Raw genomic sequence first — 18,654 nt, 5'->3', positions numbered from 1 at the left:
AAACAGAAGTTGTGTGTGTGTGCGTGTGTGTGTGTGTGTGTTTAAAGAGGCAACCAGAAGCAGGTCAGCGTGATCTGGTCCACCATATACAGTACCTCTGGCCCGGCCGGCGCAGGCGTCTGCCATCTTGTGTGCGCGCGCGCGCTATGATGACCCGCAAGGGGAGCACGCTGACCTGTACTTAAAACACAGCTTACGTAGAGCATTCTGTTAAATGCCTCCGAGAAGATTTCCTTTATTGGTGTGAAGATGTTTGAGAACTTGTTTATGCTCTTGGCTGGTCTAATGGGATTCATTGTTTAAAAGAAATATAGTCCCATTCTTCAAAAAAAAAAAAGAAGGAAAAAAAAGGCCAAATTACACGTTTGGTCCATCTATCTATCTATCGTAGTTAGCTAGCTAGCTAAGTAGCTAGCTATGTAGCTGGCAGGCTACCTACCTACCTATCTATAGTAGCAGGCTAGCTAGCTACATAGCTAGCTACAGTATCTATCTATCTACGTGCGTCTGTCTATCCATCTTCATAATCCGTAGTAAACATTTTCTTTCCAAATTTTACAGAATCTTATGAAATATTTCATTTGAAAGCCATCTTTCATTCCAATATTTTAAAGAGCACGCTGGAATGAAAACTGTTTCTATTATACACGTTGGATACCACTTATTTTTTCAGACTGATACAGATGAGTATTCACTCTTGCGTAATGACCGATACCGATACCAGGTACTGATACCACTAGTACTTTTGATACATAAAATTTCCCCAAAAATTGACAGATAATTTTAAATAAAAAAACAATGTATCACAACATTGCATTTCCCCTAAAATTACATGAAATTAATGGAACTATTCTATTCTTTTAATTTCTGTTACTGATTGTAAAACATCGGCCGCTGTTGAGAGCACTGATACCTTGAAAGTAGATACCGATACCTGGTATTGATACTCGCACATCCCTAGTTTCTATTCTGTTCATATTTTGTGAGTCTTGAATCTGATAGAAGTGACTCTTAAAAAAAAAAAGTCTTACATTTGGTTTGTTTTAGTGGCATTCTATACCACACTTTTTTTTTTCTCTCGCCATGTCATCAAACTGCAGCATCAATAATGAAAACTAAGCGCTTGTCTTTGTGAAACCGAGCCCGAAGTGAGAAGGCAGGAATTAGTCCAAGCTATTAAAATATTATCCTTCTCCTGTCAACAGTTCATGGAAACACTGAGCCGCCATTCCTCTCCATTGTGTGTTTAACGTGCGCTGCATTGCTGATGAATGAGGCTCAACTGTTTCGCTTTAACAAAGGAGTTAAGAACCCGAACCCGTGATGACCCTCTTTGAGGTAACTATCCCTTGTGAATGGCCGTGCATTCACTTGGGACTCTTGAATGGTTGACAGGGGCAGAGATGCCACGTAAAGGGTCCAATGTGCTACTTAATATGCGTATCAACCAGATTGGCATTGAATGGCCGGCGGTGAATGGATTTAATTTTCCCGAGAGTGAGATTTTTCACAAGTTAAACATCCCAAAAGTTTCAAGACGTTTTACACGCCTTTTCTAAACAACTGCCTCACATCATTTCTAGTATTTTAGTGACTGCCAGTCTTAATCCTGTATGCATTGTGTGCCGGCTTGGGGAGTAACGGAATACATGTACCGCAGTTACGTAATCAGATTACCAAAAAAAAGTATTCCGACCGAGAGAGAGAGAGAGAGAGAGAGAGAGAGAGAGAGACCGACCGACCGACCGACTGAGAGAGACCGACCGACCGACCGACCGACCGAGAGAGAGAGAGAGAGAGAGAGAGACCGACCGACCGACCGACAGAGAGAGAGAGAGAGAGACCGACCGACCGAGAGAGAGAGACCGACCGACAGAGACCGACCGAGAGAGCGACCGAGAGAGCGACCGAGTGAGCAAACCGAGAGAGAGAGAGAGAGAGAGAGAGAGAGAGAGAGACGGCAACAGCGACCGACCGACCGAGAGAGAGCGAGACCGACCGACCGACCGAGAGAGAGAGAGACCGACCGACCGCCTGAGAGAGAGTGAGAGAGACCGACCAACCGAAAGAGAAAGAGAGACAGACCGACCAACCGAGAGAGAGAGAGAGACAGAGCGAGAGAGCGACCTCCCGAGAGAGAGTGAGAGAGAGACCGACCGACCCAAAGAGCGAGAGAGACACAGACACAGACAGACAGACAGACAGAGAGACCGACCGACCGACCGACCGACAGAGAGAGAGAGAGAGAGACAGACCGACCGGAGGAGGAAATGGCGACCGGTATTCACTGGAACTTACTCGGAGCGAAAGTTTGAGCTGAGAGTCCAGCGGCATGCTACGTACGCGCTGTAGCTTTTTGTTAGCTAGCCCGCTAGCGTACGACCATAATGTGAGTTACACCTTCCAAACAAATCTTCTTCCCACCAATTCACTATTTAAACGTCATACACAACATATACACGGCTAAACTTGTGACTGGGATAAAAGTTCATTTTGCAGTTGAGGTCACGCATCGTCATCTTCATTCTATCTATCTAGAGCATACTCAAGATTAGAGTAATCCAAACGTAATCCAGTTACATTACTTTAATATTATGGTAATTGGATTACGTTACTAACACATTTTTCTTTTTTAGCAGGTTACTTGTAACTGTAACGGATTACATTTTAAAAGTAACCCTCCCAACCCGAGTCTCGGGAGATTGCGTGCAGACACGTATCGACGACAACAAGGGCCAGAGATCACATTTGGACACTCCAGCTGAGTCGTTTACATAACGGACGGCACAAACTGTGCAGTTTGAAAGCATAATCCAGCTCTTAAAACTCTCTCGGGCGCCTCATCCGCTGCTCGGGTTTCTTATTCCGCAAAATGGATCAAGCAATTTTGTCTGCAATGCTCTCATTTGCGGTGGCGATCTTTCGTCTTTTTCTAGTGACAAAGGTCAGTCGTCGACCGTCGGCCGGCGACCCTCGCACCTTTCCAATCCGAGGCAAAAAAGGCAGACGTCCAGATGTTGTCTGCAATACTTGCTTTTGCTTTTGTGTATTTATAACCTAGCAGATTACTGAAATCAGCCTCCACCTATGCATGCATGCGCGTACGCATGCGCAACTAAACCCATATATTGGATATCTGCTTATGTGAGATTACCGTCCGTGTGGGTCACTTCCATTTCTTGTTGCGTGATCCGTTTTGAGTTGCTTTTACGTGTTCATTGCAACACAGCCGGGGGTGAAAATCACGGTTATGTGCCTTGGTTTTAAAACCGCCGGGTTTGGTTCACAGTGGGGAAACAAAATGGCAAAATTGAGCTGGAACAGATTTAATGACATTTAAAATGAAACGCCAACAAATTGGGATGTAACGATTACGGCAATATCGTGATATCGCAATATTCAAATTGCCAAAAAATTGCGTCGTCGTCATGTCACAATATTAAAAGCAGCACATCTGTTAAATTGGTGAGGTTGTATTCCAATAATGTGAATTTTTGCACAGTATCCTGAGTTTTTTTTTTAATACCATCATTCTCCTCAACAATATTGTGATATTTATCGCATCGTGAGGTTCATATCGTAATGTTAATCGTATCGTTATCGTTACAGCCCTACTAAAAAAATGCTTACTGCTAGCAGTTAATTTTCAATGTTTGCACCATGCCAAGTCAAAAATGTATTTTAACTATTTCTATTACGTAAACAATTTTCCACTTTTGTTAACAAGAGTACGAAAACCTAGAAAAAAAATTATTGTACATTTAGAACAGATCTAAAATTTGTGATTAATCGTGAGTTAAAAAAAAATGTAATCGCCTGACGCCCTTCATTTTTAATAATCTTATCTTTTTTTTATGAAATGATTAAAAATTAGGGGAGTCAGGCAATTAAATTTTTTAATCATAATTAATCGCATTACTTCACAAGTTAACTCACGATTAATCACAAATTTGATATCTGTTCTAATACAATTAAAACAATTCTAGTTTTTCTTACTCTTGTTAACAAAAGTGGGGGAAAATGTTCAACTTAAAGAAATAGTTAAAATATATAATATATGCGATTAAATAGATACATTTTTTTACGTCCCTCATTTTTAATCTTTTCATTAAAAAAAAGAAAAGATTATTAAAAATGAAGGGCGTTAGGCGATTATTATTTTTTTAATCATAACTAATCGCTTGACTTCACTAGTTAACTCATGATTAATCACAAATTTTATATCTGTTCTAAATGTACAATAAAAAAAATATTTTCTAGGGTTTCATACTCTTGTTAAGAAAAATGGGAAAAAATGTTAAAACTAATAGAAATAGTTCAAATGAATTTTTGACGTCTATAGCCGTCAATGGCAGTGAGTGAGTTCAAATACATGCTCAAATCTGATGGGTGTACTCTCTTTTGTAAGATACTGTATATTTTATTTGTGTGTGCTCATGCTAAAATGTGTTTCCATTAAAGAGGCCCAGTGAAAAAGCATAACGCAGAGCAAAATATGAGGACTAAAACCATAATACATTCTAAAAGCATCATAATTGCTTCAGCCAAAGCCAGAAGCTGACTTCAAAATAATATAATATAATTTAATATCATCAATGCTTGTATATACATCGCATACATCCCCAAAAATGATTTCCTCTCTTCATATTTGCATTTGTGATTTTTGAGCTGGGTTTGTGCTTATTTTTTTCAACGAAGCCGCATGCTGGGATTTTGAATATTGTCAGTAATTCTCACTAAAGCCCCAGCTGTTTTGTTTTTAATCAGATCCCGCGTGTTTTTCGGCCCCGTTCGGCCGGCCCGGCAAGGTTGACTCATGGTTTCGGAGTGACCCCGTCCTCGTCTGTTACGTCCTGTCATGTAGGCCGCGTCTGTCCGCGGCAAAAACATTTGCGCTTGCTAGCGCTCCGGTAAGCTTTGAAAAATGCCGACTCACTCAATGAAACCGCGAGTGGGCACAAACTGTCAAGCTACAAACCACTTTCATAACAATCATAACTTTGAGTTTTTACTTACTCATTTTGTTGCTTCGAAGTTGCTTCGAACTTGTGGTTGTCTCATGGTTTCCTTTTTACCTACTTTATTTTGTAGTTAAAACACAGACGTAACATGGAATCTTTCTTACTTGTACATCCACCAGGCTCTTTCTTCGCTACTTCCTCCTTTTACATAGTGCCCCCTAGTGTTCAGACTGGGACACCATGTAACCGAAATGCCCTGTGTTACAGGCTACATTTATGCAAATTAGTGGCAAGGCTAAGCTAACTCAGCACTACAAAAAAAGGGACGTAGCCAATGCTGTGTTGTTGAGGATTTGACCCAATATGGTGGGCCAAATTTTTCAACCAAAAAGTGGTAAAAATGGCAAATTCTGATTAGTTTAAAGCTACCACGAATTTGGTTATCAGTAATAAAAAAAATGTTTTACCAATATTTTCTAAAAATAAGACACTTTCCTCGGTTATGGGTCGCCACAGGAAGTCACCTACACTTCCCCCCCCCTTTTTTATTTTAGGGATGTCAGGCGCAAATTTTTTAGAGTCGTAATTAATTGCATGACTTCAATAGTTAACTCACGATTAATCACAAATTTGAGATCTAAAGGTTTTCATACTCTTGTTCACATAAAAGTGGGGGAAAATGTTAAACTAACAGAAATATGGATATTGATAGTCATTTCATAATAATTTATAAAACTGAGCTAAAATAAAAAAGTGTGATATTGATTTGTGTTGAGGTCATTTTTCTGCCACTAGATGGCATAATTGCATTTGTAAGACATTGGCGACAGCTCAGTGCATTTGGCCCACAAAATGTTATTTTTAGTTGTCATGCACGTATCAAATGCTTTAGCGCCATATGTCAAGGACACGGTACCAAGGGGCACGTCCTGGGAGCAGCATGATGGCACCGAGCTCTTTTTAAGCCCTCACCTGTGCCCTCGTCCCTTTTTTAAAACGGAGACCCTCACAGGCACGTCCATTGAGAACCCTCAACTCGAGCATTTTAGCATTCATTTGGGCTTTTTCGTTTGGCGCGGGAGGGGGGGGGGGGTGGCATCTGTGTGTGTGAGGGGTCAAGTAATCCTCAGTCCGCAAAATCACAGTCCCATCTGCCTAATGTGTCAGCAACTTTTAAGTCGGCAGTTTTCCCTTACATCACCCGACTTGACGCTTTTCACACAATTAATTTATTTATGTTTTTTTTCTTTTTTTTTCTCTTTTTCTTTTTTTTTTGTATGTGTGTGCGTGCTTGTGAGTGTGTACTCATCAATTCACCTAAAACCTATAAAAAATCCCATACTGTTCACCTAAACCGAATACTTCAGGATCCAGCGAGAGTCGTGAGGTTGTCAGGAGACCCGAGGAAAGATCAAAGGAAAGTGAAATCCAGCACCGACCAGACACATCACCGGGTTACCAACCAGAATCACACAAAATTTTCAAACGATTTCAGGACCGCGTACAAGTCGTACATGAACATGGGAGGAAACATCCGCAATAGCAAACTATAACAGCAAAAGCAACTGCTTAAATATGTGGTTTCTTAAAGCAGATATTTAATTATATAACACAGAAAAATGAAACTGTGCATCTTATATTACAGTGTAAATGTATTGTTCCCTCAAAATAAAGCAATTAATAGATAAATCCCTGGCAACAAAAGTGAGTACACCCCTTGGTGAAAATGTCCGTTTCCCTCCTCAGTGTCATGTGACTCGTTAGTGTTACAATGCCCCTAATTTTTTATCTTTTCATAAAAAAAAAGAAAAGATTGTTAAAAATTAAGCGCGTCAGGCGATTACAATTTTTAATCGTAATTGATCGAATTGCTTCACTAGTTAACTCACAATTAATCTGTTCTAATACAATTAAAACAATTCTAGTTTTTCTTTACTCTTGTTAACAAAAGTGGGGGAAAATATTAAACTAATAGAGATAGTTCAAATAAATTTTTGACGTCTAAAGCCGTCAATGGCAGTGAATGAGTTAATGGCTGTATTTTGAGTTATTTTGAGGGAACAATAAATTGACACTCATATAAGCTCTACACGGTCAACTTTGCATTGTGTCAAAGGGTCATTTCTTTAAAATCACACTTCCCTAAATACGATGTTGGAAATGAAATTAAGGAATGAAGTGCTTTTTTTTCTTCCCCCTTTCCAGTTTTGAAGGCTATATTGCCTAATTTGCGAGCCCGTCGTCACACGTGATTTACCTTTCCGGAAGATTGTCTCCAAATGGGTTTGTTTTTAACAGATTTTGCAAATGCACCTGCTTTTTAGAATTCAACTTATTCCAAATTTTGTCAATCCAAAAAAATCTGTTCCGTCTCTTTGCGCGGTCAGGCTTCATGGCCCGGTGGTTCGGACCTGCTGATTTAAACCACTTGCTGAATTTGTGCGCGTCATGAATGATAATAAACAACATACACTTACATAAACCCTCTTTCAGCATATGGCGCATAATCCATCTTGTAGCACATAGAAACACAACACGCCCTCTGCTTTTTGTATGTGTGTGTGCGTTTTCTTTTTTCACGTGTTAAAGCGAGCCCGATCCCGGTGATACGGCATGCAAACATCGCTCGCCATGTCATGTAAAAGCACTCCAAAGATGTGTCCAAAGGATTATTTCTGGGATCGTTAAAACACACGACTGATTCTGCTCTTAATCCCGCCGGGGTTTGAAAAGAGACCTGGCAAAGCTGCAAGGCCCACAAACACCCTCCCGCCCCCACTAACTCGTTCACTGCCATTGACGGCTATTGATGTCAAAAATTCATTTGAACTATTTCCATTAGTTTAGCATTTTTTTCCCACACAGAGTATGAAAACCTAGATTTTTTTAAATTAATTTATTTATTTTTTACATTTGAACAGATATATAAAATTTGTGATTAATTGTGAATTAACTAGAGAAATCATGCGATTAATTCCGGAAAAAAATTACACCCCTAATTTTTTAATAATCTTTTATTTAAAAAAATAAATAAAATAAAATAAAAGCAAAAAAGAAACGATTATTAAAAATTAGGGGCGCTTACATTTTTTTATTATAATTAATCGCTTGACTTCACTAGTTAACTCATGATTAATCACAAATTTTATATCTGTTCTAAATGTACAATTTTTTTTTCTTTTGGGGTTTCATACTCTTGTTAACAAAAATGGGAAAAAATATGAAACCAATAGAAATAGTTCAAATGAATTTCAAAGTCAAAATCCAGCCTTTTTTATTGTGCTTCATAACTCATATTCCACAAATGTAATATTAATCAGAATGTCATGTTTAGACGAGTGAGGTCACATATAACATATTGTCAAGAAATGTTTAAAAAAAACATCATTTAAATTTTTTTTTTTTTTACTTGCCACAGCTTCCTCATGGTCCTGGTGTGTCTCATCTTCAGTGTCCTGTCCACGATTGAGCAATATGCAGACTTTGCTTCCGGATCCTTGTTCTGGATGGTGAGTAAAAACAAACAAACACCGTGCTACTTAGAAAGATGAAATCATCCACTCATCTCCTTTTAAGAGCTGACTTGCAATCAGTAGATTTTGCCCAAATGAGACAAAAAGCATAATAATTAAAGCAGGACGTGATTGTGGCTGGGACATGAAGTACCCGCTGTTAGCCACACGGTGGCGATAGAAGCTCTCAAGTGGCAGTGAGCAAAACAAAAGCCTGGTTATTATGTGTTGCGCAATGCAGGCTTCATGGCATAACATTGAGCTTATTTGTGCGTTTTGTACTTGTAGCACAGGTGTCAAACTCAAGCGATGGTGTGCCTGCTTTGTTTCTTGCTAAATTTGTAGGAAAAAAATGCATTTTTCTTTACTTTTAACAAAATACAATGTTTTCCTTGACTTCTTGTGTTCGAGCAACATTTTCTCTATATGGTTTTCCTATTCATAATAGTACACCATATGTAGCTATAAGAGTTAGAATTTGAATTTCACACCTCATGCCTATGTGCATGATTAACTCATTCACTGCCGTTGACGGCTATAGACGTCAAAAATTCATTTGAACTATTTCTATTAGTTTAACATTTTTTCCCACTTTTGTCAACAAGAGTATGAAAACCTAGATTTTTTTTATTGCACATTTAGAACATATATACAATTTATGATTAATCGTGAGTTAACTATTGAAGTCATGTGATTAATTACAATTAAAAGTTGTAATCGCCTGACGCGATTAAAAAAAGGAAAGATTATTAAAAATTAGGGGCGTCAGGCGATTACATTTTTTAATCTTCATTAGTTAACTCACAATGAATCAAACATTTTATATCCGTTCTAAATGAACAATAAAAAAAATTCTAGGTTTTCATACTCTTGTTAGCAAAAGTGGAAAAAAATGTTAAACTAATAGAAATAGTTCAAATGATTTTTTTACGTCTATAGCCGTCAATGGCAGTGAATGAGTTAACATAGCAACAACATTATGGAGTGACGTGGCTCCACAAAGACAACTAAGTGGGGAAAATTATTATTATTATTTTTTAAAGACCTATCTGTGGGGGGGGCATCAAGGCCCTTTAGTGATGCAATAAATCTGGATCTTACAACAGGTGGAGGACGTGATGGCTGCTGGTTTGGAAACACTTTAAAGAGCTTGCATCATCCCGTTTTTTTTTTTTTTTTTTTTTTTTTGCCAGCACACTGGGAATATAAAGTATAAATACACACGTAGCTACTGCGCCCGCACACACACACACACACACACATGCACGCAGCTTATGTACCACCTCCTGAGTTGACGAGGCCAGCCAGAGGACAGGAGTTGAACGCTGTGTTCTGTAAACTTTTGGCCAGTGCCCTTTGAGGTTATTCATTTATTTACAGCCGAGAAGAGCCAAATAAAGCAGAGTATTGTACGCGCATAGTGGGTCTTCTCTCTTTGTAATTTCAAAATGTGAGAGACGCCAAGCATGAGAATTTACACTCTAAAAATAGTTGGGTCAAAAGTAACCCAATTATGGATCAAAAAAGGGCCGATCCGCTTTATGGGTCAATTTGACCCAACTTTCTGGGTTGTTTTATACATAATGACCCCATTTTTTGACCCACGTAAGGGATATGACCAATATTTATGAGCTATTTTACACTAAAAGACCAATTTCTTGACTCAAAGTTGGGTTAATTTGACCCAACTTTCTGGGTTGTTTTATACATAATGACCCAATTTTTTGACCCAAGAAAAGGATATGACCAATATTTATGAGCTATTTTACACTAAAAAAACAATTTCTTGACTCAAAGTTGGGTCAAAGAGGATCAATTTGACCCAACGTTTTGGGTTGTTTTATACATGATGACCCAATTTTTTTAACCAAGTAAGGAATATGACTAATATTTATGAGTTATTTTACACTAAAAGACCCATTTCTTGATTCAAAGTTGGGTCAGATAGACCCAAGTATGGGATCGGCCCATTTTTAACCCATAGTTAGGTTATTTTTGACCAAACAGTTTTTAGAGTGTACGTTCCTACTGATCAGATTGGTACGAAAATGAAGACGCGGTCTATTTTTCTGTCACCAAATTGTCAGGCTTTGGGTCAGCAGCTCGGCCCATAAAAAACGCACAATGAGGTGCAACAAGGTCCCAAGCACAGAAAAAACGACAATGCGCGTTTTTATGCTGAGCAAACGGGCGCCTGCACAAGAAAATAGGGCCCTCTGAATATCGTAGTACCAAAACTGACCCTATTGGAAAAATACAAAGTAGAAGACATTGAGAAGTTAACTGTTAGCTTATCTGTTATGTCATTGTCCGGAAATGACCGAATCAACTTGAACGGGTTACTCAATGTACTTTTGCCAAAAAATCATGTCATAGTCCAGCAAATGAAAAATCAAATTTGATCAAAATGATAAATGGAGTGCACTAAATTCCCTCGTATCGGAGTGTCGCCGATACAGACGCGCCAACGCACAGAAAGGTGAACATTTTTAGTTTAAAATAGCTTATTTTTTAACCTCCAGGATTTAGCGCGTTTTTTTTGTTTTGTTTTCAAACTGCCTTTTGTTTGCTGCTAGCATGGCGCTAGCTAGCCAACAGCGAGGTGTTAGCTAGCCAAATATTCTCGTTGCTAGCACGCATTAGCTGGTCAAATATTCCCATAACTACTTCTTCCGGGTGTCCGCTCAAATAAAAGGCGTTTCGTCGCTTTGCGTATGTACATCACACGTACGGCGACGTAAAGGCCAATCTGAACCGCCCTCTTTGACGACAGTATGCTATGACGCGTTCCGACTGGAAAGAACTTATAATCGTAAAGAATATTTTTTTTTACTTGACTTTGTCCTTACTCCATTTCCAGCACTCGTATGTTCCAACAAACATACTCTTCATTTTGCCACTCTGGGTCGGTGTAAGTATTTGTTTTTATCATGACGCAATATAACACGACGATAAGATAAATGACTTATCTACTGTGTGTGTGTGTGTGTGTAAAGGGGGGCGGGGCCAAGTGTTACGCTGGTGATGATTGGCGGCCGTGGCTAAACTTAGAAAGTTCAGGGTCTGCTGTCATGCATGAATCACAGGCTGCTTGTTTTGGATGGCACAGGGAGGTGGGTGCGGGTTGGGGTTGGGGGGGGGGGGGGGGGGGTCATTGGTCCTTGAGGATGTTTGGCCTTGGGCGCAGCTGCCAAAGTAAAGCAAAGCCAGCCATGGGCAAGAGGCACACACACGCACACACACACACGGTCAGATGAAGTAGCACATCTTATGTCTCTTGTGTGCGCTCACAGTAGACAAACATCCACACAATAATGGCGGGATCTCAAAAAAGTGCCCGAAAGGCTTTTTTTTTTTTTTTTTTTTTTTTTTTGAAGGAACACTTGAAGCAACTTGGCTTAATCTTCTCTCTAATCACTTTTTCTTCTAATCTGTATTTTCCCCCTCTATGATCTTCATCTGGCCGTGGCAGATTATTGCTGTTTTCAGTAAACATAATATAGCTTCCACATATCCAATACGCATATGGGACCAGCATCTGGGTGACCCAGTTTATCGAATTATGACTTTAATCCCCTGTCACACTTTTTTTCGTGGCGTACTGTTTACCGTTGACTCTCAAATATTATCCAGATGTTGATATTGAATGTACTGGAAGGGGATATTGGATAGATATTTTGGGGCTGCTGTTTTTGCTCGAATGCTGGATAAATATAATCTTTAAAAATGTTAAATAATCTCTTCAAATAGCATTTCTTTTTTATAAACACATTATTTAGAATTGTTAGTTTAATGATGAAAATGTCAGTGATGTAAATGCATTGTTGTCGTTTTTAATATTTACAGATTTTACTCCACTTTTAAAAAAAAAAGGAAAGTTAAATGCCTTACATTTTTCTTTAATTATTTTAATAATTTTATATTTTTAAATCTGTTTTTAAATGAATATTTTGAAATAAATGAAGTAATTAAATTTAAACACATAATAATAATAATAATAATAATAAATACATGTGCATTGATAGGCAAAACATAATACAAATATCAATAATAATTATTTTAAATACTGCATAAAAAAATAATTTTAGGAAATTAAAATTGATTCGCTCTTTTAATTGAGTTGATGGAGGTAATTTATCACTGTTATTATTCTTATAATAATATTATTAATAATAATAAATAATAATACATTTTATTAAATGTCTGCAGAAGGTTTGAAGACGATCAGACGTATTTTGTAAGAAGAGTTAACAAAGATATTACTATTATACTATTATAAAGATATTGTAAGGTCATAAAAAAAAAAATGAATGCGTTGCTACCTTTACACTATTTTAACTGTAACGCCCATTTAAATTCGGTGCTACAATAATAGAATACAAACATAATTGAATTGCAGGTGAAAAAACACAATTTGTCACTATTAGTCTCTTTTACATCCCAAAATGGCCGCAATATTAGCCACGGTTTCCCACAATTAACCAGAATCTACACACTGTGGTTTATTGACACAACATGGTTCATTACTTCTTCATGCAAACTTAAAGTAGTGTAGCAGTATTTAATTATTATACTGTCTACGTTTTCTTCTGATTAAAAAAAGCAACGTTGCTCCAGTCAAAATATTGCTGCCTCTGATTGGCAGGTCATTGTTTTGGGGCTCCCCCCGGCGCTGTGTTATTGCAGCATGGCTCAGAGGATCGAGTTGCATGCGAGGGGTGGCCCTTTCGCAAGTACCCAGCGGCCACCCACGTGGCCCCAGCGTGGTGGCTAAATATTATGCGTACTTGGCCGCCACGAACACGATCTCCATCGGGCTGACTTCATTAATTCACACATCGTGTTTTTTTTTTTTTTTTTTTTTTTTCAAAAACAGGCCTCAGAGTGGAATTTGGGTGGGAAACGCGCCAAAGTAAAAAAAAAAAAAAATAGCCATGCGAGGGTAATTACAAGGTAGATCTGCATTCACAGACACCATATGAGGAAGAGTCCAAATAAAGTTTTTCAGCCTTTGAATTCCATCACTTAGCCATTTAGCCCTACCTGAGTTTCAAGTCTCATCTTTCCTCTTAGGTGGTCCACCCCCCCCCCCCCCCCCCCCTTACATGCAGGCCTGCTACTGTGTTTGTCTCCCGTACACTTGTCGCTAACTGCTCTTATCGCGGTGATGGATGGATGTTTCACGCTGCCTTATCTACCGGCACATCCTGCCGTCTCGTATCCGCGTCCCCCCCCCCCCCCCCCCTCGTTATCTACACGCTAATGAAATCATGTCGCCTTGTGTTGTGGGCAGGAAATCGTGCTAGTGCTGTTCTTCGGCAGCGAGTACGTGGTGCGGCTGTGGTCGGCCGGCTGCCGCAGCAAATACGCCGGCGTCGGGGGACGCCTCCGCTTCATCAGGAAGCCCATATCAATCATAGGTGCACTTCGCCTTTTCTTGTGTCTGTACTTACTTCGATTAAGTTCAGAATTTGAATGCTTTTTGCCACCTCTGCCTATTTACGACGGTGTATGAGGGACACATATAAATATATATATTTTTTTTTTAGAGGGTGGGGGCATTAGTCCGAGAAAAAAAACAAGCAATTTTGCCACTTTATAAAATGGCAAATTTGCAAGATTTATTAAGTGGCTGATTTGCAAGACAAAAACTCAGAAACTTACGAGAAATACACGTAGTGGACTGCTCGGATGTTTGTGCCAAAAACACTTCGGTCGGGTTTTCAAAAAAGAAGATAGTAATTGCTTGAGCAGAGATGAACCATATCATGTTAAGCATTCGCACTTTGAAGCGTTGGGTACTGCCAGCGATAAAGACGCCTCGCTTTGCGAACGTCCACACCAACATTTCAGTTCATTTATTAAAATGTATATTTACAGAATTATTATTTACACATTCATACATTTTGGTATTTTTTTGTACAAGTAACTAAGTTAATGTGTCAAATCTGCTGCTCTCCGTCATTCACTTGCATTTAAAGTATGCTAGCTTCTGATTGGTTGGTGTTAGTCAGCTGATAGGGGACCAGGAAGTGTTGTCGCTCTGGCTGCCGTGTATGACGAGCAAAGTTTAAATTAAAAATGAATCCGTCTCCATCCTGCCTTTTCATTTTATAAACAGTGTCCCATGTAGCCTCACATTAGACTATAGCAATGCTACGTGTATTTGTCACAAGTTTCTGAGGGGTTTTTTTCTTGCAAATTTGTCACTTTATAAAGTCGCAAATTTGCTATTTTTTTTTTTATCGGATTATTACCCCACTGTAAAATAAAATATTTATATGTGGCCCTAATACGCCGTCGTAACCTATAGGATACAACAAACGTGATAATTGATCATTTTGATGATGCAATCATTGTGTTGTCACAGACTTGATTGTGGTCATCGCCTCCATCATTGTCCTCGCCGTGGGCTCCAACGGCCAAGTTTTTGCCACGTCTGCCATCAGGTAAAGCTTATCTTCCCCACTGCCGCCAGCTGGTGAGCGATAAGGCTGAGGTGCGTGCGTGTGTGTGTGTGTGTGTGTGTGTGTGTATTACAGGGGTATCCGCTTCCTGCAAATTCTGCGTATGCTACACGTGGACCGACAGGGTGGAACGTGGAGGCTCCTGGGATCTGTCGTCTTCATCCATCGACAGGTGCGTCAGAAACGATGCAACAGTGTCGCATTTTCCTCAATCCCAAATTTTTGGGGGGGACAGTAATATGTTCTATGCAGTCCTACTAGTATAAATATGTTATTCTGTTTAATATTGCCTTATATGAATGAAGCAGCCATTTTTATCCATCTCAGGGGGGGCGGCCATTTTGCCACTCGCTGTCAACTAAGGATGACATCAATGTTGCTCAGGGCTCAGGCAACGACCAATCACAGCTCACCTGTTTTTTTTTTTTTTTTTAAAGCTGAAGCTGAGCTGTGATTAGTCGTTGCCTGAGCCCTGAGCAACATTGATGTCATCTTCAGTCGACAGCGAGTGGCAAAATGGCCGCCCCCCTGAGATGGATAAAAACGGCTGCAATTTGCTTCATGACTCATATTCCACTAATATATATATATATATATATATATATATATATATTTCCTCTTTAAAGTTGGTGTGTCAGACAGTTGTGCCCATGTTATTCATTGATGAAATAAGAACAATTGTAAATTTCAAACATAATACGAACTACGGTGATTTTATTTCATTTGTAAATTTTGGCATACTGTGCCCACCCCTCGTTTCCACTAATGAGCAGTATTCACCCCTTGTTGGTAAAGTCAAACTGCTTTTGCCTTCACTACCCAGCGACTAATCCAGGGACGTGCAAAACATGCACAAATAAGCCACAGCAGTGCAGGCTTTATAAGGATAAAGCTGAGGATGAAGCAGATAGTCAAGCTCCCGTTACGGCTCACTTTAGCCGCTTTCACGAGCTGGCGACTGAATGGCGTGATCAGACCTGACATTCATCTCTCTTTGATGCTCCGCAAGAGGAGTAAAGAAAGGTGTGTTAAGATGTACCGTCGCCATTCCGTCTTTTGGCAGATGATCCGTTTATGAAATGATGCGCTCCGCTTAGCGGAAGTGGTTGGTACTTTTTTTCCCCAGCGCAGGTCGGTAGGCAGTAGAAAACGTGGCTTTCAGGGTGTACTGACAACTTGATAAAAGTTGAAAACAGGATAAAAAACTGTGCAATATGGACCATGTGCTCAGATGAGATTCCAAAAATCGGATCATCTTGAGATGCATCATAAGATCCGAAACTCCCATAACTATGGTCAGACCTTGACCACAAATCGTCTTCTATGCAAGGAAGGAAAGAATAATAACTCCATTCCTGAAGCTCTCTTAGTGTACAACTGAATTATGTTGCGAAAAGTCAGTCAAAATATGGCTATCGCTTTAAATATGATTCCATTTCTTACCTTTATATATTTTTTTTTTTTAGGAGCTGATCACCACGCTATACATCGGCTTCCTGGGCTTGATCTTCTCGTCCTACTTTGTCTACTTGGCGGAGAAGGATGCTGTGGATGAGGAGGGCAAGACGGGCTTCTCCAACTATGCCGATGCCCTGTGGTGGGGCGTGGTAAGCAACCAGGCCGCTATCAAGTAGTGCGACGTCAACCCGGCTGTTTTCTATGCCGCTTATCCATGCAGGGGACATGTAGTGTTTAGACCAGTGGTCCACAAACACGGATGGATGGATGGATGGATGGATGGATGGATGGATGGGTGGATTGATAGATAGATAGAGACAGACACTTAACTAGACATGGACAGCTGGCTGGATAGCTAGACAGGGTTAGCTTGCTGGCTAGCTAGCTGTCAAAATAGATTGACAGACAGACAGACAGACAGACAGACAGACAGGTAGATAGTCGACAGCTAGCTAGGATAAATAGTTTGTTTATAATGCATCTCTGGCTAAGATGGATGGATGGATAGACAGCTGGCTAGCTAGCTACACAGGGTTAGCTTGCTGGCGAGCTAGCTGTCTAAATAGATTGACAGACAGACAGACAGGTAGATAGTCGACAGCTAGCTAGGATAAATAGTTTGTTTATAATTCATCTCTGGCTAAGATGGATGGATGGATAGATAGATAGCCAGCCAGCCAGACAGACAGCTGGCTAGCTAGCTACACAGGGTTAGCTTGCTGGCGAGCTAGCTGTCTAAATAGATTGACAGACAGACAGACAGACAGGTAGATAGTCAACAGCTAGCGAGGATAAATAGTTTGTTTATAATGCATCTCTGGCTAAGATGGATAGACAGACAGACAGACAGCTAACGAGACATAGACAGCTGGCTAGATAGCTACACAGGGTTAGCTTGCTGGCTAGCTAGCTGTCTAAATAAATAAATAGATAGACAGACAGACAGGTAGATAGTTGACAGCAAGCTAGGATAAATAGTTTGTTTATAATGCATCTCTGGCTAAGACGGACAGACAGACAGACAGCTAACTAGACATAGACAGCTGGCTAGATAGCTACACAGGGTTAGCTTGCTGGCTAGCTAGCTGGCTAAATAAATAGATAGATAGACAGACAGACAGACAGGTAGATAGTCGACAGCTAGCTAGTATAAATAGTTTGTTTATAACGCCTCTCTGGCTAAGATCCTTTGAGAGAGCTACTTGGGCTTCCTAACATACTTGAGCGGCCACATCACATCAGAGAAAAAAAAAAGGATTCTTGCGCTGAATAGCTGCAACAAATTATGTGCACAATGCTCTTTCAAGTGCAGGGCTCGGAGGGGATGGAGATGTCTGACCACCCGGGTGTGCGCCGTTATTGACCCTCTTGTGTTTTTATTCCCGCCCTTTGCGCGGCGTGTTGTGATGCCCCGTTTCGCCTCCGTGCGAGGGCTCCACTTTCCCGAGCGGTTAATTAAACATTTGAATCGAAAGCGGGCCGTAATGAGAAACCTATGGCGGTCTTGTGCAGGGGATCAGGCTGCAACAAAGGGAAGGTAATAAACCATTCACCTTGAGGCTCTTTGGCTCACAGAACTTTTAGAGCCGCAATATAAAGTGTCGCTTCCCTTAATTAAAACTTTAATTGTGGGATTACGGCCTTTATGTAACGAGGCTCGCAGGGGGGGGGGGGGGGGGTGTCACCGTGCTCTGTGCAGCTCTGCTCACAATGCTCCGAGAAGAATCGCAGCAACGGGGGGATTTGCACCTTTTTTTGTTTTGCTGAAACTGTAAACTTGAGAGTGATGATCTTCCGTTCCATCAGAATTAATGGCGAGTGTGTGTGTGTGTGTGTGTGCTGAGAAGAATGTCAGCGCACTGAGCTTTGGCACAGTTTCCCCCATTGCAGGTGCAGGACACAGCTGGAGAGCAAGCCAATGCCAGGATTGGATCACATTCCCCAACATTCTCGTCCTCTCGCCAGGGCCCGGCTTCATTATAAGGAGGCCGTTCAGATTTCCATTTGCTCGGGTTTTTGAATGAATTTTCCCCATAAGGAACAATGGAAATCGAATGAATCTGTTCCAGGAGTTATACAACTCACTGTCCCTCCCGCCAGACTGTTTAAGCTTTCAGTCGTGCAGCTCCTCATCTATGGATTCGATTCCATAATCCTTCCAAACCTCCACAATTTCTTAGTTACTGTCGGTGATCCGAGGATCCTGGAACGGTTTAAATGACATTTTAGCAATGTTCACCAATTTTGATCAAAAAA

The 18,654-nt window shown here is 40.2% G+C and overlaps 1 protein-coding gene across 5 annotated transcripts in view; it reads left to right on the top strand.

Moving 5' to 3' along the window:
• The window catches only part of kcnq1.2 (potassium voltage-gated channel, KQT-like subfamily, member 1.2), a 160,171-nt gene that overhangs the window by 3,323 nt on the left and 138,194 nt on the right, over positions 1–18,654 (top strand). For all 5 annotated transcript variants that reach the window (XR_015094677.1, XM_086074524.1, XM_086074523.1 and 2 more), the window contains exons 3-7: positions 8,380–8,470; positions 13,767–13,893; positions 14,844–14,922; positions 15,016–15,112; positions 16,407–16,547. Coding sequence is in view for 4 of the 5 variants with exons in the window: in XM_086074524.1 (XP_085930650.1) it covers positions 8,380–8,470; positions 13,767–13,893; positions 14,844–14,922; positions 15,016–15,112; positions 16,407–16,547 (535 nt within the window). In the remaining variant the exon portion in view is untranslated. The remainder of the gene's footprint in view (positions 1–8,379; positions 8,471–13,766; positions 13,894–14,843; positions 14,923–15,015; positions 15,113–16,406; positions 16,548–18,654) is intronic.

Source organism: Leptonotus elevatus, chromosome 4, assembly GCF_054856555.1.
Source record: "Leptonotus elevatus isolate MCC_2025b chromosome 4, RoL_Lele_1.0, whole genome shotgun sequence".
In the NCBI taxonomy this organism is placed as follows: Eukaryota; Metazoa; Chordata; class Actinopteri; order Syngnathiformes; family Syngnathidae; genus Leptonotus; species Leptonotus elevatus.
Note: the sequence above shows the minus strand (reverse complement) of the source record. Positions and strands in the feature narration are given on the sequence as shown.